General features: G+C 42.3%; 1 protein-coding gene across 1 annotated transcript in view; it reads right to left on the bottom strand.

Annotated features, from left to right (window-relative positions):
- Crkl (CRK like proto-oncogene, adaptor protein) overlaps window positions 1-23,991 on the bottom strand; it is a 34,995-nt gene that overhangs the window by 5,054 nt on the left and 5,950 nt on the right. The window contains exon 2 of the mRNA XM_021184986.1: window positions 12,414-12,879. Coding sequence (XP_021040645.1) covers window positions 12,414-12,879 — 466 coding nt within the window. The remainder of the gene's footprint in view (window positions 1-12,413; window positions 12,880-23,991) is intronic.

Raw genomic sequence — 23,991 nt, 5'->3', positions numbered from 1 at the left:
TTCTCAGACTGGGGAGCAAGCACCTAACCCACTGAGCCACATGGCTGGCCCTTTAACTTACATTTTCAACTTTATCATTAACAGGGGTTCTATCAGAACGGATAAAGGGGAGCTAGGGGTAGGAATGTAAACTTGCTGATACAACACTTGTCTAGGGTCCCAGGGTTTCAGTCTCAATACTGCTAAGGGCAGGGAAGGAGACAACACATAAGAAAAAAAGGCATTTCAGAATGACGTTAAGAGAAATGAAGGGGCTGGTGAGATGGCTCAGTGGGTAAGAGCACTGACTGCTCTTCCGAAGATCCTGAGTTCAAATCCCAGCAACCACATGGTGGCTCACAACCATCCGCAACGAGATCTGGCGCCCTCTTCTGGAGTGTCTGAAGACAGCTACAGTGTACTTACATATAATAAATAAATAAATCTTAAAAAAAAAAAAAAAAGAGAGAAATGAAGGAGGAAACTTGCACACAAAGTCACATAGTGTGTGTGTTTTTAATCTGGTACTTGGAAGGTAGAGGAAAAGAGGATCAGGGAATCAGGGGCAGCCTCAGTTACACACTGAGTTCAAGACCAGCAGCCTTACCTCCTCGAGGTGATGCCTCAAAGAACCAAAACCAATTAACCAATCAACCAACTCCCTCCAAAACACCCTTACAAGCAAATAGGATAATGGATGCAGAAGACCTTAAAACAGTGTCTAATAAATCATTCCAATGGGTTCAACAGGTGAAAGACAACAGGAAGACAGAACAGAGTGTGTCAAATACTGAAAATCACACACTTTTAACTTTCCACCAGGATTCTACCTAATCGGTTTAAGGCAGTTCCTAATCCTTAATGAACTTCCCTATCTCTGCTGCGGTTACACAGTGAACATTCAGCAGTACAGATACGGCCCATACTCATTGACTATATGAGATAACAATATGACAAAATGACAATATGATACACACACATACATGTTATATATTTATATATATAAATAATTGAATCCACACTACAAAACACATGAAAAATGAGCTATTGCTCTGGTAAAGGAGCCTGGATGTTTAGAGATGGGGCAGAAAGGCTAGGAAGCAGGTCTAGTTCTTCCCAGTAATGGAGACAGTGCCTTTTGCCATGCTAATAAACAAGTGCTCTAGCACAGAGCTATAGGCTCATCCCTTTTACTGTTACTAACATTTATTTTATTATTTTAATTGTGTGTCTGTGTATAGGTATGTGCATGTGAATATGGGTGCTTAAGGAGCCCAGAGGTGTTATACAGCTGGAGTTCATAAGAACCTGACATGGGGCCCTCCACAAAAGCAACAGGCACTCTTAACCACGAAGCCTTGGACATTACTCCACATAAAATATAAATAGTCCATATGTAAACTAACATGTGCGTTTTAGGAAAAATATCAACAAGAGATGGCTCAGCAGTTACGAACACTGACTGCTCTTCCAGAGGTTCTTAGTTCAGTTCCCAGAAACCACATGGTGGCTCACAACCATCTGTAATGAGATCTGATGCCCTCTTCTGGTGTGTCTGAAGACAGCAACAATGGAGAGAGAGGAATAGATAGATAGATAGATAGATAGATAGATAGATAGATAGATAGATATCAGGGGGCTGGCAAAATGGCTGGGTGCTGGATGCACAAACCTGGGGAGCTGAATTCAATCCTAAGAACCCACAAAAAGATAGAAGAGAACTGGCTCTAAAGTTGTCCTCTGACTGCCACATGTACACAGTAGCATGTATGGACCTACCTCTCAAGATGAACACACACACACCAAGACAGGAGTATTGGTTCCAGCACACAGTAGGATATACTGCAGAGTTTGAGGTCAGACTGGGCTATGAGTTTATGTGAGACTGACTCAAAAAAATTACCATATCAATTTCAGAGTATTCTTGTCCAATTTACACATTAAAAAAACCCACCTCCCATTTTGGCATTTATGTCTATATGCATATGCATGTGTGTCACACACATATATACATGAAGGCCTGAGGCTCATCTTGGGTGTCATTCCTTCAGGAGCCTCTGCCTTGTTTTTTGCGATAGAGTTTCTCACTAAGACCTAGGGCTCATCAATTAGGTTAGGCTAGCTGGTAAGTGAGCCCCAAGTATCCAAGTATTCCCTTCTTCCTAGTATTGGGATTACAAATGTGTGCCACCATTCCTGATTTCTCTCCCTCCCCCACTCCCCAAGAGACAGGGTTTCTCTGTGTAGCCCTGGCTGTCCTGGAACTCTGGAGATCCTCCTGCCTCTGCCTCCTGGGTGCTGAGTTTAAAGGCATGAACGACTCGACCACCACCTGGTTCGCTCTTGGCTTTTTACATGGGTTTTGAGAAACAAACCCAAGTCCTTCTGCTAGTGCAGCAAGTGCTTTACAGAGTGACCTGTCCCCACAAGCAAACAAAATCCTTTAAAGAACAATTAATTTTGATTTATAAGTCAATGATAAGATTTACCAACTGAAAGGTTTTTTTAATCAAAAATGTGAGAAGCAGATCTCTTTTGAGTTCCAGGCCAGCCAGGACTACACAAGTGAGACCTTGTGGAGAACCTGAGGTTGCAAGATGGCTCAATAGATATAGCACTTGCCAGACATGTTCAAGTACTATCCCCAGGACCCACATGGTAGAAGAAAGAACAACCAATAATTTCAAGCTGTTCTTAGACACACACACACACACACACACACACACACACACACACACAGAGTAAAAGAAGACAAGCACTTTCCCCACTGAACTAAATTCCCTGATATCTGAAGGATTTTCTAAAGACACCTTTTTAGAGGAATAATGGATATGATGGTCCATCCCTATAATTCTAGTACTCGAGATGCTAATGCAGGAGGCTTGCTTATCTTGAGACCATCCTGGGTTCCTGAGAGCCTGTATTAACAGACATACCTATTCTTTTGGCAGTCACATCTCACAATGTTTATGTAGCCCAGAATGGCCTGGAATACACCATGTAACCCAGGCTAGCCTTGAACTTTTAATCCTCTTACTTCAGCCTCTAAGGCTGTGATTACAAGTGTATTTCAACATCCAGGGATCATTCTTACTTTTGACTTGGTAGTGTGATCACGAGGGAAAAAAGCATCTCTGGCACTAAAGAAATAGAAAAATATAAAATTTCTAAAAATGAGCTGCTACAAATGAGAACTGATATAAGATTCAAGACAGAAAAAAGGGGGCGGGGGGGGGGCTGGAGAGATGGCTCAGTGGTTAAGAGCACTGACTGCTCTCCCAAAGGTCCTGAGTTCAAATCCTCACAACCACATGGTGGCTCACAACCATCTGTAATGAGATCTGACGTCCTCTTCTGGTGTGTCTGAAGACAGCTATAGTGTAGTCACATATAATAAATAAATAAATCTTAAAAAAAAAAAGTTTCAAGACAGAAGTCAAAAGACGGGGGGTGGGGTTGGGAGGGGGTGGGGGGGTTTACCTGTACTGCTAGCTATTCGACTAGGACTCAAAACACAGCAAGGCCTACTTCAAAAACAAGAATTAGAGCCTGGTCAGTCCTCGTGAAAAATAAGGGCCCTGGACATTCATTCACACAGCAGCCCAGCAGAGGTCGGTCCTTCAGAATGTGAGGACTAATAAATCTTAGGGCAAAGCTGCACGTAGCTGGGACGGCACAGAGGTGAGGGAAAGCAGCCTTATTATACTGAGAAGCTGTGGAAGGACCTTGTATGGCCCTCTAGGGTGAGTCAGATGCTTCTGGATGCACATGTGGAGAGGACCAATACAATGTGGACATGAACTGCTGGCTACTCACTCACTGGAATTTATGATTATCTCTGAGACTGAGCACTGTAACCAGTGCTACTGTGAGGCATGGTTTTCTGTCTTCAAAGATAGTGTACCACCAAGGGCCAATGTTCAGTAAGTCTTCCCTGATCTTACAAAGTCTGTATGCATACTTTTTAATCTTTTAATCTCAACCCTCCCCCAAGTGGTAAACCCCTCCTCCCAGAACTTGGCTGACTCCTCCTTTGTGGTGGTTCTTTTATAATCACCATCTGCATTAAAATAAAAACCAAGAGAACTTCCCGTCCCAGATGCCGGTCTGGGTCTATAAACAAAGAGTTGCCTGGCTGAGCTGCTTTTGCCTTGTTTGTGTGTTCCTTTGTGACTGTGAGATTATTCTAACACACTAAACCTCATTATGCCTGGCATACTGCTTCATCTTAGTAAGCAAAAGTAGTTAAGAAGAAATTGTTATTGCAAGCTACACATGGTAGCACATTGCTGTGAGACAGGAGGATCCTCAGAAATGCAAGGCAAAGCTGGAGGAAAGGGAGGGACATAGTGAATTTAGAGTATCCTGGCTATATAGCACTACCCTGTCTAAAACAGTTACAACACTGTTAATGTGAATTTAATTCTAACCAACAAAAGAAAACCAACTGACCAAAATAGAAATCTGAGAATTTGAGCCATTCAGTGAAAGGAACTTGCACAATAGGCTTTGAGAAAGAGATATAATCCAAATAATTGGGAGTTCACATCATTGGGCAGCTCTCAACTGCCTGCAACTCCAACTTTAGGGGATCTAACACTTCTGGCTGCTGAGGATGCCTGCACATACATGGTTCACATACACATATTCAAGCACATACAAATACACATTAAATAACTGAATCTTTAAGGGAATCCAAGAAGAAATTCCAATAGAATCATGTATGACCTCCAGTGGGAGTAAAGAATGCTAGTGAGAGCTGGACGTGGTGGCGCACGCCTTTAATCCCAGTCCCAGGACAGTCAGGGCTATACAGAGAAACCCTGTCTCGAAAAACCAAATGCTAGTGAGCTCAAAGATGACGGAGTATCATAAGAGACCATGACAAACCTGGAATGGTGGTGGATTTGTATAATCCCATCACTTGGTAGGTAGAGGCAGAAGGATCAAGAACTTCAGGTCTACACAAGAGTTATACAATGAATTCAAGGCCAACTAGGCTACATAAGATCCTGTCTCAAAAATAAATAAATAAATAAATAAATAAATAAATAAATAAATAAATAAATAATAAAAAAATACATGAGCTGGAAACATCAGACAGTGGTTCAGAGCACTGGCTGCTGTTCTGAAGGACCCAGGTTCAAGTCTCACATTCAGTTCACAACCATCTGTGACTCCAGTTCAAGATCTGACACCTTCTGGCCTCTTCCAGTAACAGGTTCAGATGTGGTGCACAGACATACATGCAGGCAAAACAAAAATACACATAAACAAAAAATTTAAAACTGAGACACCAAAGATAAAAAGGATGGACTGAAGACTGGGCAAATATACTTGCAAGCAGAGTAGGGGTCTAAGACTGTTCTGTCACAGACAAAGTACACCAGAAGAGAGTGGCAGACTTAAGCAAGGTCAAGTCTCTTGGTTTGTGTCAAATAGGTAAATTCTATAGATGTGCTTAAAATCAACCAGGACAAAATGCCAGAAGAGATTATTAGTGAACAAAAGATATCAGAGGAGAAGCTGCACAGAAGACTTTAGTATAAATATCTGACTGTTTCTTTTAAAAATTGTTTTGTGAGGGGATAGTATAAGATATTACCTAGCACACACAAAGACTTGGGTTTGATTCCTAGTACTGTATAAACCAGGAGTGCAGGCTAGTCTTAGGTCAACTTGACAGAAGCTGAGTCATCTGAGAGGAGGGAACCTCAATTAAGAAAATGCCTCCCTAATATAGGGCTGTAGTCAAACCTGTAGGGCACTTTCTTTTCTTTCCTTTCCTTTCTTTCTTTAAAGATCTATTTATTTATTTTATGTATATGAGTACACTGTAGCTGTACAGATGGTTGTAAGCCATCATGTGGTTGCTGGGAATTGAACTCAGAACTTCTGCTCACTCTGGCCCTGCTCGCTCCAGCCCAACAAAGTGAGTTCCAGGACAGCCAGGGCTATACAGAGAAACCCTGTCTGGAAAAAACAAAAAAAATTTAAAAAATAAAAAATTTATTTATTATAGTATGTAAGTATACTGTAGCTGTCTTCAGACACACCAGAAGAGGGAATCAGATCTCATTACGGATGGTTGTGAGCCACCATGTGGTTGCTGGGATTTGAACCCAGGACCTTCGGAAGAGCAGTCAGTGCTCTTAACCCCTGAGCCATCTCTCTAGCCTGGACATTTTCTTAATTAGTGATTGATGGGGGAGGGCTCAGACCATTGTGGGTGGTGCCAGCTATGGGCAGGTGGTCCTGGGGTCTACAAGAGAGCAGGCTGAGGAGTAAGACAGTAAGCAGTGTTCTTCCATAGGTCCATAGCATCAGCTCCTGCCTCCAGGTTTCTGCCCTGTTTGAATGCCCATCCTCATGTTTTTGAAGGCTTTTGTTCACTACAGTGTCCCAGATTGTTGTCTGTTAGTTAATTCTGTTGAAGGGGTCAGTGGAGTTAGACATTGTAGAAAGTCAAAATATCTGTGAGATGTTGGACTAAGCTCTATGGAATCATTACAACTTAATTTCTCCTCAGTTTTGCAAAGTCTATTCTGAGCCACTTTATATTACTTGAAGCTTGTGACATGGGATACTCTCCATGCACAGATTGTATCCTCCTAACTAATTCCTATAGAACACCAGGAATAACCAATTGTTGTGTGGGGGTCAGAAGACAATCCTGGGTGCCATTCTTCAGCATTTTCCACCTGTGATTTGAGCTAGAGTCTCTCGTGGACTAGACTAGCTGGCAGGGACCCTGCAGGGGTAAATGTGTCTCTGCCTCTCACCTCACCATCACAGAAACTGTAGGCACAGATGCCACTCCAGCTTCCTGTGTGGGTTCTAATGCTCAGACTCAGGCCTTCACCACTGCAAAGGACACATATTACTATCTCCTCAACCATGTTTCTTAACCTCGATCATACAGGCTCTGTGGCTGAAGCTCCATTTAGATATTCATGTAGCCCAGGACCATCCCAGGCTGCTGCTGACCCTGTCTCCTTCCAAGTGCTGGGTCTGTAGATGTGCACCACTGCACCTCGCTCTTCCCTTTCTTTTTAGTAATAAACAAATACTAGAATGAGTGAGAGCATCTTTAGAAGGAAATAAAGCATTTTCTGTGAAATTTAAAATTAACAAGGAGGCACAATCCCTAAAACCAGTTTTGAGAAACTGGGTATTTTCATGCTTCAAATTAAAGCAATGCCTAGAAGAAAGTTAGTCTCGCTGGCTCTTTTATAATCTGTACAAGCCGCTCCCCGGCTGCCTTTTGTCACATGGGCCCTTTCTCCCACCTGCTCTGTCACCTCAGGTGGCTGCTCTGTGGTGTCAAGGCCCTCCATGCTTACTCATTCCCCTGTCTCTCCTGCTTTACCAGTTTGCTCAGCTCATCCTTCAAAACTCAGTCCAAGGGTTGCCTTCTCCAGGAAACCTTTCCAGACCAACATCTAGCTGCACACTCTTCTCTATCGTCCCTCTGTTCACACTGTGGGCTCCTTGGTATATACATCACTACAAGCTGGTTACATGAATGGATAACTAATGGGCAAATGTCACTTTTTTGAGCCAGGTTGTTTAGAAAACTTAAGTAATTTGCCCAAAACTATACCAATAAAAGTCAACCTTTAAGTACACTTTTGATCCCAGCACTAGAAAGGCAGAGACAGATGAGTGTGAAGTTAGCCTGTATATAGATCAAGTTCCAGGACAGCCAGGGCTACACAGAGAAACCCTCTCTCAAAAATTCAAAAACAAAAGACCAGCCAAACCAAAAAAAAAGTGCCAGGATTTAAAATAGGTCCAACCTTTTTCACTATTTCACTTCTCAGATAAGGAACTTTGACTACAAATATTCTCTAACAACAGCACATTTCTTCAGCTCCAGCTATTATCTTCTGATTAAAGATCTTTTAGGTTGCAATTGCTTGTTACTCCAGGGCCAGGGGATCTGACACCCTCTTCTGGCCTCTGGGAGGTACTACAACTCATGTACACAAACCCACTTACAAGCTCTTACAAAGAGCAGGCAGGCTAGACTGCTTTCATCAATCTGGGAACTTCCCTGGGCATATGATGAGCTTTCACAGCAGCCCCTTGTAGTTCCACTGAGGCCAGTGGAGCTCTGCTGTCTGTCTTCCTGTCTTCCTTCCTTCCTTCCATCCATCCTGAGTGAAACCACTCAACCTTCCCTCCCCTTGCCCCCGCTTCACTTTCTGGGACAAGACCTCACTGAGTTAGTTGCTTAGGCTAGCTTTAACCTATCTTTCTGCTTCAGCCTCTCAAGTTACTAGGATTACAGTTCCACACCAACAGACCTGGCTAGAGCTACTGTCTTCAACAATTGAGGACACACACCTCCACTTCTTACATGGGTCACAAAACAACTCACTTCTTAAGAAGAAACCAGAAGAAAACAGCTAACACTTTTTAAATTGTCTCTATTTGCAGGGACTCTTTCAAAAGTCAACTTATGTATTTAAATTCTGTAGAGCTGGAAATCAAACTGAGGGCTGAGCTACATTCCCACTCTCAAAGACTATTTTTCAGGGAAGAACAAAACGAACATCTTTGAAATACTCAGAGAATACTGCTCAGCAACGCCACTCTTCTTCTCCCTGACACTAGCTAAAGGAATAAGAGAGTTCCAATTACTGGCACATGCTGCCCTACTTTTCCCACTGTCCCTCAACTGAATTTTAATACTTTCCCCAATAACCTAGTTGCAACAGTCCCAAGAGAATCGCTTTTAACAAGATCAGACAGGCAGAGAAACACTATTTCTTATGTTACAGCTTGATAGGAAACATCCTCAGTGGAGCAGCAAAGGTCTTCAAGGTTCCACCAACATATTCTTGCAGTGAAGCATCACACAGAGCAAATAATGATGAAGGATTAGTGACAGCTGGGTCAGTAGCATGAGAAATGGGGGCTGAGAGTCTAGGGAGATGTGTAATGGCCTAGTGTATAAGTCATCTTAAAAACTACATCATTGACCTGGCTCTCCTACTCAGGCCATCCCTCTACTACACCTCCAACCCTACTCTGCACATGCCAAAGAATGCACCATATAGCAGACACTGACCTCTAAACACTATCTTACAATAAAAGATCAAGCCAGGTATATAGTTAGGGTTGCAGAGATGGCTCAGTGGTTAAGAGCACTGACTGCTCTTCCAGAGGTCCAGAGTTCAATTCCCAGTGACTACATGGTGACTCACAACCATCTGTAATGGGATCTGATGCTCTCTTCTGGTGTGTCTGAAGACAGCTAAAGTGTACTCATATACATTAAATAAGTATTTTTTTTAAAAAGCTAGGCATGGTTAGTATATTCTCATAATCTTAACACTCAAGGATGCTGAGGCAGGAGCTTGAGGCCAGCCTGGGATGCATAGTGAAATCCTGTCTAGAAAAGAAAAACAAGCAAACAACTCAGAATCAGAGGTTCAACAAACAAGGGCCTGCAAGCTCTTATCCTAGCAACAACAGCCAATGGTCTAATATATTCTGAGTCCTAGTGTAAGATGACAAATATCTTGAAAGGCTGAAACAGGATCTCATCATCTAGCCTGTCCTCCAGCTCCTAATCTTGCCTCTACCTCTCCAGTGCTAGGATTGTTAAGTATGTGCTATCACACTCAGAACCAAGCTGGAAGGTATTAACAGCCAAAGCATCCATGTTATCCAGAAGTGGTGAGGTGTGGACTACTCAAGAGGGGTGGATGGAGGATGGAGAGATGGCTCAGCAGTTAAGAGCACTGGCTGCTCTTCCAGAGGACCCACGTTGTTCCCCACCCCCACCCCCCTGCACCTACATGGTGCCTCACAACTGCCTGTTAACTTTAGTTCCAGGGGATCCAAGATTGTCTTCTAGCCTCAGAGGGCACTGCATCTACATGGTGAACAGACATATGTAAAGGAAACATAGTCAAAACACCCATACACATAAAATGCTAAAATAATCAAAGAAAATAGAGCTGAGTATGGTAGCACGTGCCTTTAATCTTAGCACTCGGGCAGCATAGGCAGTTGGGTATCTGTGAGTTCAGCCTTGGCTATATATCAAGTCTAGGATAACCAGAACTAAGTAAGAGTCCCGAATTCCGAAGGTCCTGAGTTCAAACCTCAGCAATCACATGGTGGCTCACAACCATCCATAATGAGATCTGATGCCCTCTTCTGGTGTGTCAGAAGACAGCTACAGTGTACTTATTTATAATAATAATAAATAAATCTTTGTGCTGGAGCAAGCAGGGACTGATGGGGGGCGGGGAGGGGGGCAGATTGACTGGAGCGAGCCGAGGTCCTAAATTCAATTCCCAACAACCAGATGAAGGCTCACAACCACCTGTACAGCTACAGTGTGTACTCATATACATAAAATAAATAAATAAATAAATCTTAGAAAGAAGAGCTTGTCTCAGAGACAAACAAACAAAGGAACTGAAGGCCAGTCTCAACTACAGGCACTGTGGGCTATTTTGTTTTCAAAGCAGTCAGGTCCATTCCATTCCTGTGGGATACCTGGGCTTTCCCTCAACTTTCTCCTATTTCCACCTCTGGATGATACAAAATAGCCAAGTTTATCTTAGTTTCTCTAACATATACAATGTGATAGCACTAAGCAAGCATATCCAACTGTCATCATAGTGATACTTACATAGCACTCTGTGATTTGCAAAGCATCTTCACAAGTAGCATGTTATTTGGTTTCATAACAATATATTGAAGATGGTATAACTAAGCTACTTGCATTTTACAGAGGACAAAGCTGAAAGAGTGAAGGTCTGCCGGGCGTTGGTGGCGCACGCCTTTAATCCCAGCACTCGGGAGGCAGAGGCAGGCGGATTTCTGAGTTCGAGGCCAGCCTGGTCTACAAAGGGAGTTCCAGGACAGCCAGGGCTATACAGAGAAACCCTGTCTGGAAAAACCAAAAAAAAAAAAAAAAAAAAAGAGTGAAGGTCTGTGACATACAATTCCCCATTTTCAAATACTCAGCAATCACCTGTTGTACTTTACATCTTAGAAAATATAAATATATATGTATATGTGTGTGTGTGTGTGTGTATGTATACACGTTCTTCAACCTACTTTATTTCTCATTCTTTTCTCCTAGGCCAAATGGGATCTGTGCTCAGAGGTAGGAAGACTGTCCAATATTTGAGAATAGCTTGGTCTACATAATTCCAAATTAGCCAGAGCTAGGACAATAGCTCTGCTGGTAAAGTGTTCACCTGCCTTGTAAGCATGAGGATCTGAGTTTTATTTCCAGAACCCACATAAAGAAGTTGGGTATGATAATGCTCTTAACTCCAGCACAGGGGAGGCAGAAACAGGCAGATCCCTGGGGCTCACTGGCCAGCCAGTCCAGCCTAATTGGTGGGTTCCAACCAGTGAGAGACTTGTTCTCAAAAACAATACAAAACACCTTCCAAAAATCAAGACAACTGACCAAGCAACAGCACATAAGCTGTCTTCACACCCATGCACACACATACACGAACACCCTCACACTTACTGAGCAACAGCAAATAAACTGTCTTCACACCCATGCACACACATACGCGAACACTCTCACACTTACGTGAAAGGACCAAAGACCCTTAAGCCTGTCTATTTCCTGTAAGAGCAGTGGCATGCTTGTAAGCCAGCACTTGGAAAGGAGAGATGGAGGATCTAGAATGTTGGTTAGCTTCAGCTGCATAGTATGGTGGAGGTCAACCTCAGTTACATTTAAGACTCCGTCTTAAAACAAAACCTGAAACTTCTGAGACAATAGCTTCTCCAATAACCTCATTAACACAGATCTTCAGGACTATTTGTCTTATTTCAGCAGGCCACAGAAACAATGCTAATGCTGGCAAAAGTCTTTAATTAAAAGACAACAACTGCCAGGCAGTGGTGGGTACATACACTTCTAGCACTCAGGAGGCAGAGGCAGGAGGCCAGGACAGCTGGGACTACAGAGGAAAAGCCTGTTTCAAACAAACAAACAAACAAACAAAAAAAACAAAAAGAAAAACAAAAAAAGACAGTGACTTGGTAATGAAAATGTTCAAGTTCTTTCTACTTTATTCTATCATGATTTACAAAATCTGTAACAGGCAAAGGTTAGTAAACTCATTTCTCTGCCTAGACACTTTATTTGTATTACTCCTTAATTACAATGTAATGATATGGATCTATACAAGTAGTCTGTACCTCTGATTGCTAATTTTACTCATGGGTAATGGGTCTAATTATCACTTTCCCTGCTGGGAGCACAGGAGAGGGGGAGTAGGCTAAGAACCTGGACTGAAGGGATGGCTTGGTAAGGACAAGCATAGCAAGTCTATCCTGTGAACTCTCTAGTCTCATTCTCAAGAACACAGGCACCTCTAAAGGGATGACTGACTTAAATGAAAACCCACGTTCAAAAACCAGTCTTGATAAATGTTTACCTCCAATGCCAAGGCAGTCTTGTCATAAGCACAAGGTACTCTCTTCTGGATTGCTTTTGCAAAGACAGGTCCATTCTGTGTGGATGGCAAAGGGTTGATCGCTGCCCCAGGAGTACTGGCAACTGTAGGTAGAGGAGTTGTGGTCTGAGGTTGAGCATACGCATGAGCAGGTTCTGGGATGCCATAACTGTTAGAATTCCTATTTCCATGCTTTCCATGTGGCGACGACCTCACAAGCTTTTCAACGTAAGGGACAGGAATCATCCCAACCCGGCCTTCCTTGTTGCGGGCACTCCACCACTGCTCTTCAGGCTTTTCTATTATCACTAGAAGCTCGCCCTTTTTAAAGGGTAGGTCTTCAGCATCATTCCCAGGAAAATCATACAGGGTCCGTACATATTCCAGATTTTCTTCTGCTGTAGGTAAGTTGGGTGCTGAGACAGAACCCACTGGTGGGCTTGGGTACCTTAAGAGAAAAACACAATTATTCTGAAGAGAAATCTTATTCTATGCTGGTATGTGTCAAAAACATATAGAGTTCCTTCCCCTATAGGGAACTGTTCCTTCACTGTATTCTCAGTAAGTGAGGATGTTCTGTCATTGTGCGTTCTGTAGTCTACAACAATATCCTAAATATTCTTTGTGTCATGTGTGTACAAGGACATATGCACCATCACCACAATCTGTTGCTAAGAATGTTTTGTTTTCAGATCATCTGAACCTATTTTTTAACTCTTAAGTAAGTTCTATTGCTGTCTTCTTTTGTTACACCTGTCCTCACAGTCCTCATTACTGGCTCTCGTCCTGCATAGGTCACCAAGTTACAAAGGATGTGACATATGAAAGTTAACTGCTCGCTGGTACAGTGTCTACTGTGCAAACCTTAAGTTTGATTTCTAAAATCAACGCAAATGGTGGAGGAAACAAACTCCAAAAGGTTATCATCTTGACTTGCACATATCTTGATGATCCTCCTCCCCTGGCTGATAAACAATAATGAAGACCAGAAAAAGAAGCCAAGTGTATAGTGACTGGAGAGGGGGGAACACTAAATATGGTGGCACATACTTTTGTTTGTTTACTGAGACAGGACTTTTCTCTGTAACACTGGCTGCCCTGGAACTCACTCTATAAACCAGGCTGTCTATGAACTCAGAGATCTATTTGCCTGCCTCTGCCTCCCCAGGGCTGGGATTAAAGGTGTGTACCACCTAGCTAGGAGGTGGTGGAGCCCTAGAAAGACAGATCTCTAAATTCAAGGCCAGTATTCTTTATATAGCAAGTTCCAGGCCAGCCAGCCAGAGCTGCACATAATCCCCTGTCTCAGCAAGAAAAAGGGAGGGAGGTAGAGAGCTTGTCTAGTATGTACAAGGTCCTAGATTTAATTCCCAGTATGAAGAAAGATGCTGTTTCTAATAAGTGAAACCAAAACCAAAAGCAGATAAATTCCATTTTAATGCAAGTTTTGAAAATTCAAGTTGAACTAGGCTCTAGTCTCCCAATGTTCTTTTGTTTCACTGTTCTAAGGAAGTTTCACTGTAAAAACAAAACAAAGAACAATAAAAAGAGAGAAAACTACGACAGAGAGATGGCCATTAAAGGGCTGGTGACACAAGCATCAACACCTGAGTTGGAACCTCTAATGCCTAAGTCAGGCATGGCCTGAAGAACCTGCCAGAAGGAAGGTCAGCACAGGGGAGAGAGGCAAAGGCAGGGAGACTCCAAGGATTTATTGGCCAGACTAGTAGAATCAGTAGAATCTAGTAGAATCAGTCAACTACAGGTTTGGTGAGACCCTATCTCAAAAGAGAAGTTGGAGGGGCCAGAGAAGTTACTCAGTGGGGAAAGGTGTTGGCTGTGCTGGCCTACCAATCTGAGTCGAATCCCTTTGGCACTCTGAGAAGCTGGATGTGGTCAGAGTCCAGACGAGACACACCCAGTAGCTCGAAGGCTAGCTAGCCTTGAGTACTCTCTGGATCTGGAACTGCAGAAACCAGAACAATCCTACTGAATCAAGGTGGAAAGTAAGAACCCACTCCTGAAAGCGATCCTTTGACTTCCACATGTGCACTGTGGCAGAGTGCTCCCCTGGCCCCAGGAAAGGTGGAGAATTCTTTTTTTTAATGTTATCTCATTTGTATGGGCATGTATTTTACTATAGAGAAGTCACTTCCAGGATCAGCTACACATGAAGTTCCCAATGGAGCACAGCTCAGCCGTATGGCAGCACTTCACTTACTTGCCTCGCTAGCATGCACAAAGCTCTGGCTTCTGCCCCAGCAACAGTTAAGGAAAATAAAAGGATTTAAAAAACCTGCTCTTCATTAACAGCCCATGTGAAACTAGCACAGAAGTCTCTCTTAACCAAGAAATATTCTGAAAACACGCAACTGTGCCTAATTCGGGGGGAAACTATTCACCGCTACCTTTCTCAATGTTTTCTGAAGAAGACTCTATACCAGATTGAAAAGAATCACAATCTCCAACAGTCTCCTTAGGGGACGGCTTCAGCAGCAAGACCATCGTCATTCCCATTCTAGCACTGTGCTAAAGATACAGGATGTATAGGTTTAATCATTCATATTCATAGATCACTCTAATATGTTTTTTAATTTATTTTTTTAATTAGGCGTCTAATATGTTTTATCTGCACGTAGCTATTGGTAATTTTCTTTCTTCTGATTAGTGACCTAAGTAATAATAGTCCCTATAGCTACCTTGAAGTGTTTTATGTTTGTTTATTTAGTGTGTATTTTTGTGTATGCACATGTCTGAAGTGTACACAGAGGTCAAAGGGTAACTTGCAGGAGTCCATTCTCTCCTTCAACCATGTAGATCCCAGAGATTAAACTTATGCTCTCAGGTTTGATGGCAAGGACCTTTACCTGCTGAGCAATTTCACTGGCCTTTAAAGCATTTGCTTTTGTTTTCTTTTTTGAGACAGTCTCAAAACAGCCTGACTGGCCTGAACTCACTATGTAAACCAGGCTGGCTTCAAACTCAAGAGATGTACCTGCCTCTGCCTCTCTAAATTCTGGGATTAGAGGTATGCCAACACGCTCAGCCAGTTTATGGCTGCCTTAAAGTCTTAGATCTACCTACCTATTCTTTCTTTCTTTTTTATTTTAAAGATTTTATTTATTTTATGTATGTGAGTTACATCATGGCTCTCCTTGGACACACCAGAGGAGGGCATCGGATCCTATTACAGATGGTTGTGAGCCACCATGTGGTTGCTAGGAATTGAATTCGGACCTCTGGAAGAAGAGCCAGTGCTTAGTCGCTGAGCCATCTCTCCAGCCCAGCAATTTCTTTACTTAATGCTAGTACAGATGTTTCTGTCTGCTTCATGGTTACCTTTATGATAGAATGATATTGTATTCTGTAAGGCTACTTAATGAAGCATTCCTGGGTATTAGGGTTTTTTTCTAATTCTCCTCAAATCCTCTGCAAGAGCAACAAGTGCTCTAAACTGTAGAGCCATCTCTCCAGCTCCAAGCTTCCTCAATGTCATGAACCCTTTTGAGCATATTTTTGGTTTCTTTTCTCTTTTTCTTGGTGTTGGGAATTAAATTTGTGATCTTGAGCACATTATACACTCTCTCATTATGCATATTTTCTCCAACATTACACTTTATGTAAATGTTCTAAATTAAAGAACTGAATTGTTTTATGGTCCTTGGTACAGTCTACTATATTGTGAAGGGCACAATTGTTTCTCAAAAGGCATCTTTCATAATTGGCAAACTTACATCTTTATTAGTAATAAAATTACATTTTATTAGTAATACAAGTAACTACTTAAATTGAAAAAACTAAAATACAAAACAAAACAAAAACCCATGAGCAAGTGGCTTATACCAGTCCACCTGGAGACAGAGTGGCAGCAGTGAAAGAGTTAATATCTATTTATAGAAAGCACTTTAACACCCTTTGTGTTTATTTTAAAGGTTTGCTTGTATGTTTAATCATGTGCACAGGTGCATGGGTATGTGCATATGAATGCAGGTGTCTGGAGAGAATTTTAGATGCCCTGGGGCTTAAGTAAGTTGTGAACTGCCTCACATGTGTGCTGGAAACCAAACTCAGTCATCTGAAAGAACAGTAGGTGCTTTTAGCAGAGAAACCATCTCTGAAGGCCCAACCTTTCTATTTTTATTTTTTTTTTTTAAAGATTTATTTATTTATTATATGTAAGTACACTGTAGCTGTCTTCAGACACACCAGAAGAGGGAGTCAGATCTCATTACAGATGGTTGTGAGCCACCATGTGGTTGCTGGGATTTGAACTCTGGACCTTCGGAAGAGCAGTCGGGTGCTCTTACCCACTGAGCCATCTCACCAGCCCCTATTTTTATTTTTTTAAAGATTTATTTTATTTTATATGTATGGATATTTTCCCTGCATGTATGTAAGCACCCTTAAATAAATGCCTGGCATCTCAGAGGGCCAACGTCGGATCCCTTGGCATTTGAGTTGTGGATGACTGTGAGCCGCTGTGTAGGTGCTGAGAATTGGACAGATCCTTTGCAAGAGCAACTGCTGGAGGAATGTTTTGTACACTGTATGAAGATGTGTCTCTGTCCTTTCTTGCCTGCCTAAGGTGCCTTCTGATTGGTTTATTGAAGAACTAATGGCCTATCACAAAGCCAGAAAGTGAAAGGTCTGGGAAAGAGTCAGGTGTTGGACCTTTGTCACACAGAAGAAGTCAGGTGCATGAAACTGAGGAGCGGCAACAGCCATGTGGCAGACACAGAATAGTATAAATGGGTTAATTAATATAAGAGCTAGTTGAAGAACAAGTTTAGCTTAAGACCTAGGCCTTTATTAGTAAATATAAAAAAGACTTTGTGTCATTATTCAGGAACTAGGGCATACATAGAAAAACCCAAAAGGTGACAAGCAACAAGTACTCTAAAAAACTGCATCATCTCTCCAGCCCCAAATCGTTTTGAAAATGATCTCACTATGTATAGCCTAGGTTGGCCTTTAGCTTACAATTCTCCTGCTTCCATTTTCTAAATGCTGGAACTACAGGGATATACCACCAAGCTTGTGGTTTGGGGTCTCTTGGTGATACTATTTAATTACTAAATAATCCAGAGGCACAGATTCTGGTATCTCCATTTTACAGACAAGAAAAGCAAATACATAGGGTAGGTAAATGTACAACCAGAACATCTAAAGTTAATTAGCCTCAAGGACAGACTGTATCTTTTAGGTAAAGCGTTTATGCCAATGCATTTGAGACATTCACAAGGATTCCTGTTAGGTAAACTCTTTTGTGTGTTGTTCACATACACCTTAAAAGCATATCCCTGTTCCTATTCCAAGTTTGGTGTGTATCACACAGACAGAGCTAACTAGACAGCACAGTAAGCTCTATTTCAACTCTTACCCAAGGATGTTTATTTTAGCATTTGTATGGTTTTAGACAGTTAAACAGCTGGGCATGCATGGGAGGTAGAGGCAGGAGGGTCTCTGTGAGCTGAAGGCCAGTCTGATCTACATACTGAATTCCAGGATAGCCAAGACTACATAGAGATCCTGTCTCAAAAACAAACACAAAAGGACGAACAACATAGCTCCTAACAAACAAGACAGATCAAGAGGGCACCATTACAACCTGACCATGGACTCAAGTTAATGAAGTCCATGAACCAGACAGCCACTAGCCCCATGACGTATTAAGTATTTATGAGACCAAAAATATGAATAAAACTAACTGTTTTTGAAAGACTATAGTTTAGAGATAGAGATGGAATAAAACTAAGCATAAAGCATAACTACTGTGTGTCAGGGCAGGAGTTGATAAAACCCAGGACAGTTTAAGGAAAAGGTAAAGTTGAAAAGACAGAACAAGTGTTTTCAATGTAAAATGTCCCCCATAGGCTCATGTGTTTTAACACTTGGTCCCTAGGTGATGGCACTGTTTTGGAACTGTCAGGAGAAGCCCCACAGAAGGAAGAGAGTCACTAGAAGCACATCTTGAAGGTTGGTGGCCTGGCTACTCTCTGTTCTCTGATTGGTGAGACTATGTGATGTTCTATCTGCTTATAGATGTTGTTATCATGCCTTCTCAGCCATGACGACTGGATTTCTTCTCTTCTTAAGTTTTTTTTTTTTTTTTTTGGTTTTTCGAGACAGGGTTTCTCTGTATAGCCCTGGCTGTCCTGGAACTCACTCTGTAGACCAGGCTGGCTCGAACTCAGAAATCCACCTGCCTCTGCCTCCCGAGTGCTGGGATTAAAGGCGTGCGCCACCACGCCCGGCTTCTTCTTAAGTTTTAAGCTAAAATAAACTTCCTTTGTCTCTTGTCAAGTATCTAGTCACAGAAATTGAAAAGGCAAATGTGATTAAAAAAAAAAAAAAAAAAAGAGGCTATGAATACTAGCCCTTCTAAGATTTTGTTTAAGATAGGCTTAGTAGACCACACTCCCAGAGACTCATATGCTCTGTAACCCCCTCCCCCCCAAAGAAACAGAAACTCTGCTGAAGGGTTTCCAGAAGAAAGCAAACTTCTGGGCTGGTGAGATGGCTCAGTTGGTAAGAGCACCCGACTGCTCTTCCGAAGGTCCAGAGTTCAAATCCCAGCAACCACATGGTGGCTCACAACCATCCGAAACGAGATCTGGCGCCCTCTTCTGGAGTGTCTGAAGACAGCTACAGTGTGCTTATGTATAATAAATAAATAAATCTTTAAAAAAAAAAAAAGAAAGCAAACTTCTGTGAAGTACCAGATTGTACAAACTTCAGGATCTGCAAGCTACAAGTGATTTTTACTTTTTAATGGAGGCATAGTGCCACACATTATTTTTAAAATTACTACTTTTCATTTTATTTGTACGTGTGTACCATATTGTGTGGGTATATTCACCCATGTGTACACATGTATAAGATAGAGCAAGCAAAAACTAGGTATCTCCCTCTTGAGAGGGTCTCTCAGTGAACTAGCAGCTCACCATTTTTTGGCTAAGCTAGCAGGGCAGCAACTTTCAAGGATACACTTGTCTTCTGCTCCCAAAATGCTGGGATTACAAGTACTTGCAGCCATGTTGAAAAAAATCATTTTCCCTCTCTAAGACAAGGTCTTACTATTTTGTTGTGAAGTCTTGCTGCCCTAAAACTTGCTATGTGGACCAGGCTGGAACTCATAAGAGATCTTCCTGCTTCTGCCTTCCGAGTACTGGGATTAACAGCGTGTATTACCACACTCAGATTTTTATATGAGTACTAAAGATTTGAACAAAAGTCTTTATGTATTCAGAACAAATGCTCTTAACTACTGAACCATCTCTCCAGTCTTTATTTTGCCCCTTTTATTAGACTCAATAACTAAAGAAAAATTTGAGTCATCAATTCTAAAGCAGGCAGAGTGGCCCATGCCTACAATTTCAGCACTTGGTACTTTGAGGCAGTTTGGGCTACAGAATAAGGCCCTGTCTCAAAATCAAGAACAAGAAAAAGAAAGGGAGGAGAAGGAGGAGGAAGAGGAGGAGGAAAAAGAAGAAGAATCATCGTCATCCAAGAAAACTGGCAAATTACTTGCTGTTGTATGATAAGATAAAACTCCATGACTAAGAACAATTTATAGGCACTGGAAAGATGGCTCAGAGGTTAAGAGCACTAGCTGCTCTTTCAGAGGACCTGAGTTCAGTTCCCAGTACTCAGATGGCAGCTCACAACCATATGTAAGTCCAGTTCCAAGAGATCCCACCCCCTCTTCTGGTCTCCCAGAGGCATACATAAAATGCACATACATATATGCAGGTAAAACTTTCATATACATGAAATACATCATAAAACATAAAAAAGACCAACTTCAAGGTTATTTGAGTTGTTTCAGAGGGTTAGAGTCCATAATGGCAAGAGTGACAGAGTATCAGGTGGCCACAACAGGAAAACAAGAAATTCTCCCTCAGCTGCACACAGGAAGCAGAGACAAGAAGCAGGACTAAATATCACCAAAGCCCAACCCTACTGACCTACTTCTTTTATTAAGGCTATATCTCCCTAAAATAACTGTTATTACTTTTCTGTTATGTAATATTATACCAGGACCAGCAGTAACTCCCTGGGTAGCACAAGTGAGGGCGCATTTCTCACTTAAATCACAACAGTAACCATCTTCTTTCCCTTTTCTTGAGACAGGATCTGTATTCTGTAGTCCAGGAGGGCTTCACATTAGTGGGAGAGTTGCCTGACCCAGTCTGCGAAGAACTGGGATTACAAGCATGAGTCTATTACAGTTGCTCCAGGTGACACCTGGAGTAGCATTTATCTTCCAACTCCAAGCTGAGGACTGAACTCAGAGCCCCACTAATGATAGGCAGCAAGTGCTCTACCACTGAAACATATCTCCATTTATTTTTTAAAAAAATTAACAATTTTTCTGCTGAGCCAAAACTTGAACCCAGGGCCTCTCTTATCTAAACACATGTACAGAGTTACACGCCCAGCGTCCACTCAGTGACATTTAGTAAGTTCTCCCGATTCTCTGTACTGGTATTTTATTCAGGCCAACAATAACAGCACGCTACCTCCTTACATATCCTCTCTTGCTATGTATATTTCTGTTCTGCCTGGTTATCTGAGCAATCCTATCTTAGTTTAAGGTTCCAAAATCTATTATTCTGGCCCTGCCTTTTTTTCTCATTAAAGCCATCAGACTAACAACACTTCACTCTTTTCAAGTTCAATAAACAAAACCCAAAGTTACTCTTGGTCAGGTGAGAGGGCCCAGTGGGTCAAAGTGCTTGCTTGCTGCCCACACCTGACCATGGGAATCTGATCCCATGGTGAAAAGTACCAATTCCTTAAAATCGTCCTCTGCCCTCTGCACATGCAATGACACTCACACCTGCACTCACACAGACACACAGTAATAGATTCTTAGAGGCTGTAGAGGTGACTCAGGTTAAAAGCACTTGCTGCTCTTGAAAGGGTCCCAGGTTTGATTGTTAGCACCTACACAGAAGCTGAAAGCCATCTGTAACTCCAGTTCCCATATATCTTAGGGTTTCTGTGACTGTGATAAAACACCATGACTTGGGGAAAGGGTTTATTTCAGTTTGCAATCTCACAGCACGTGCCCACATAAATATGGGCATAATTAAAACTAATACAAATTCATTTATTTGTATACTATGTGCATGTATGGTTCGTTGTCTACATATATGTCCATGTACGTGCAGTATCTGCAGAGGCCAGAGGAGGGCATCAGATCCTCTGGAACTAGGGTTACAAAAGGTTCTGAGCTGAAGGGATGGCTTTGTAGTTAAGAGATTTAGGAACTTTATTTACTGCACAGGGCGTGGTGGCGCACGCCTTTGATCCCAGTACTCGGGAGGCAGAAGCAGGCAGAGGCCAGCCTGGTCTACAGAGTGAGTTCCAGGACAACCAGGGCTACACAGAGAAACCCTGTCTCAAAAAAAACAACAAAAAAAGAACACTGACTGCTGTTCTTCAGCGATTTCCAGCACCCACATGGTGGCTCATGATTATCTGTAATTTCAATTACTGCATGCACATGTTGCACCAGCATACATGCAGAGAAAATACTCATAACACATAAAGTCATTTTTAAATGAATATGTAATTTTTTAAAGGGGGTTTTGGCTGGGAATAGTAGCACAATGCTATTAATCTCTGTACTTTGGATGAAGAGGCAGACCAATTCTAGTGAGTTTAAGCCCAGGCAAGGCTTGTTCCAGGAGGCCTATGACGCACCCAAAACAACACAGGCTATTGCCATTATTCACCGTTACCTACCGCAGCTAGATGGTTAACACCTTACTGAGAAGAGAGTCTCTCAGTGAACTAGCAGCTCACCATTTTTTACTGTCTGGTACTGTTACCATGATCAGACCTCATTGAGGTCAAAGGCTCTAGGGAGACCCTATTTCTATTGACTTGCTAGAAGGATGTGCTGTCAAACTTTTAAAATATTTTATATTTACCATATAAATTAGTGTTGCCCTCAATGCTGGCCAAAGCTTGTGTCTGCTGTGGCTAACAGTTAATGCAGACTCAGAACTGGTCGAAGTACAGAGGTACTCCATTGAGTGCTCAGCCCTAGATGGTACATAAAACCAATCCCTTCCCAAATAAGGCTCAGGGAAAGCCATGGCAGAGGGGTTACATAAAGAATACAAGAGCCAGCCAGGCGTGGTGGTGCACGCCTTTAATCCCAGCACTCGGGAGGCAGAGGCAGGCGGTGAGTTCGAGGCCAGCCTGGTCTACAAAGTGAGTTCCAGGACAGCCAGGGCTACACAGAGAAACCCTGTTTCGAAAAAAACAAAAAAACAAAAAAAGCCCCAACAAACTGGGGCTGAGCTTACTGACACGGACCCACTGAGGGAGAGCTACATTTAACAGGAAAGCTTGCAGAGTTTTTAAAGGGGTTAAAAATTTGAATGATTGGCTGAAGCATTTGTCAAAAGGAGTATGAGATGCCTAATATCCCTTGGCTTAGTGCTGATGAAGGGAACTAAAGGCTCAGGGAAAGTGCAATCAATGCTACAGTGGGTTCACTGTATAAATCTTGATCCTCCAGTAATGGGAAGAAGGCCTTCACTGATCCTGTAAGATGCAAAACAGTGAGAGTGCAGTAAGGTACTAGCACATCTAAAGAGCTCTGTTGTCATTCTTTGTGCCAGGTCTTAGGGTAGAGATGCAGGTGCTTAGTTGGATGAATTAAATGCTATGAGTTTAATGGGGCCTCAAAGCAGTAGGGGTCATGGGGCAGCACTAAATCACTAAAGGCAAGGCAAGGTGATAACAGTCATTGTAATGGTTAGCACAGACACAGCAGGGTCCATAATGGCCTAACCCATGAGCACACAAAGCCATTTTTATGGCATGACTCCAGTGAACCTTCAATACTTGCTAATCAATCATGGTGTTTCCAGGCATAAAATAGATAGGAAGTCTACTGGGTTTTTTTTGTTTGATTTGTTTGTTGTTTGTTTGTTTTTGAGACAGGGTTTCTCTGTATAGCCCTGGCTGTCCTGGAACTCACTCTATAGACCAGGCTGGCCTCGAACTCAGAAATCCACCTGCCTCTGCCTCCTGAGTGCTGGGATTAAAGGCGTGCGCCACCACACCCGGCTTTTTGTTTGATTTGTATAAGCAGGAAAATTCTCAAACAAATTAAAGGAATGTTAGATTGGACAGTGGCAAAAGGGAATCTCAGCTGATGAATCAATTTCTAGTCTTGAGCCAGTTTGGAGACCCAAAACCCCTTGAATGAAGGGAAGGCAAAGTTCCTGAGGACATGATAAAATAAGAGTTTTACTGTTAGCCTTTCTCCAGTTGTTCCAAGGACCTACACCAGGGAAAAGGAAACAGACTATCCAGAGTCTACTGTAAACTGGTTCTGAATTGACACTGATTCTGGGAGACCCCAAGAAACACTGTGGCCCTCCAGTTAAAGTTGGGGCTTATGGAGCTTTGGCCAAAGTCTAACTCACAATAGGTCTAGTGGGTCCCTGAATTCATCCTGTTATTAACCCAGATCCAAAATGTATGTTTGGGATAGATATATGTAGAAGTTGGGAGAATTCTCACACTGGCTCCC

This window comes from Mus caroli, unplaced genomic scaffold (genome assembly GCF_978045245.1).
Source record: "Mus caroli unplaced genomic scaffold, Mus_caroli_1 scaffold_17, whole genome shotgun sequence".
Classification (NCBI taxonomy): domain Eukaryota; kingdom Metazoa; phylum Chordata; class Mammalia; order Rodentia; family Muridae; genus Mus; species Mus caroli.
Note: the sequence above shows the minus strand (reverse complement) of the source record. Positions and strands in the feature narration are given on the sequence as shown.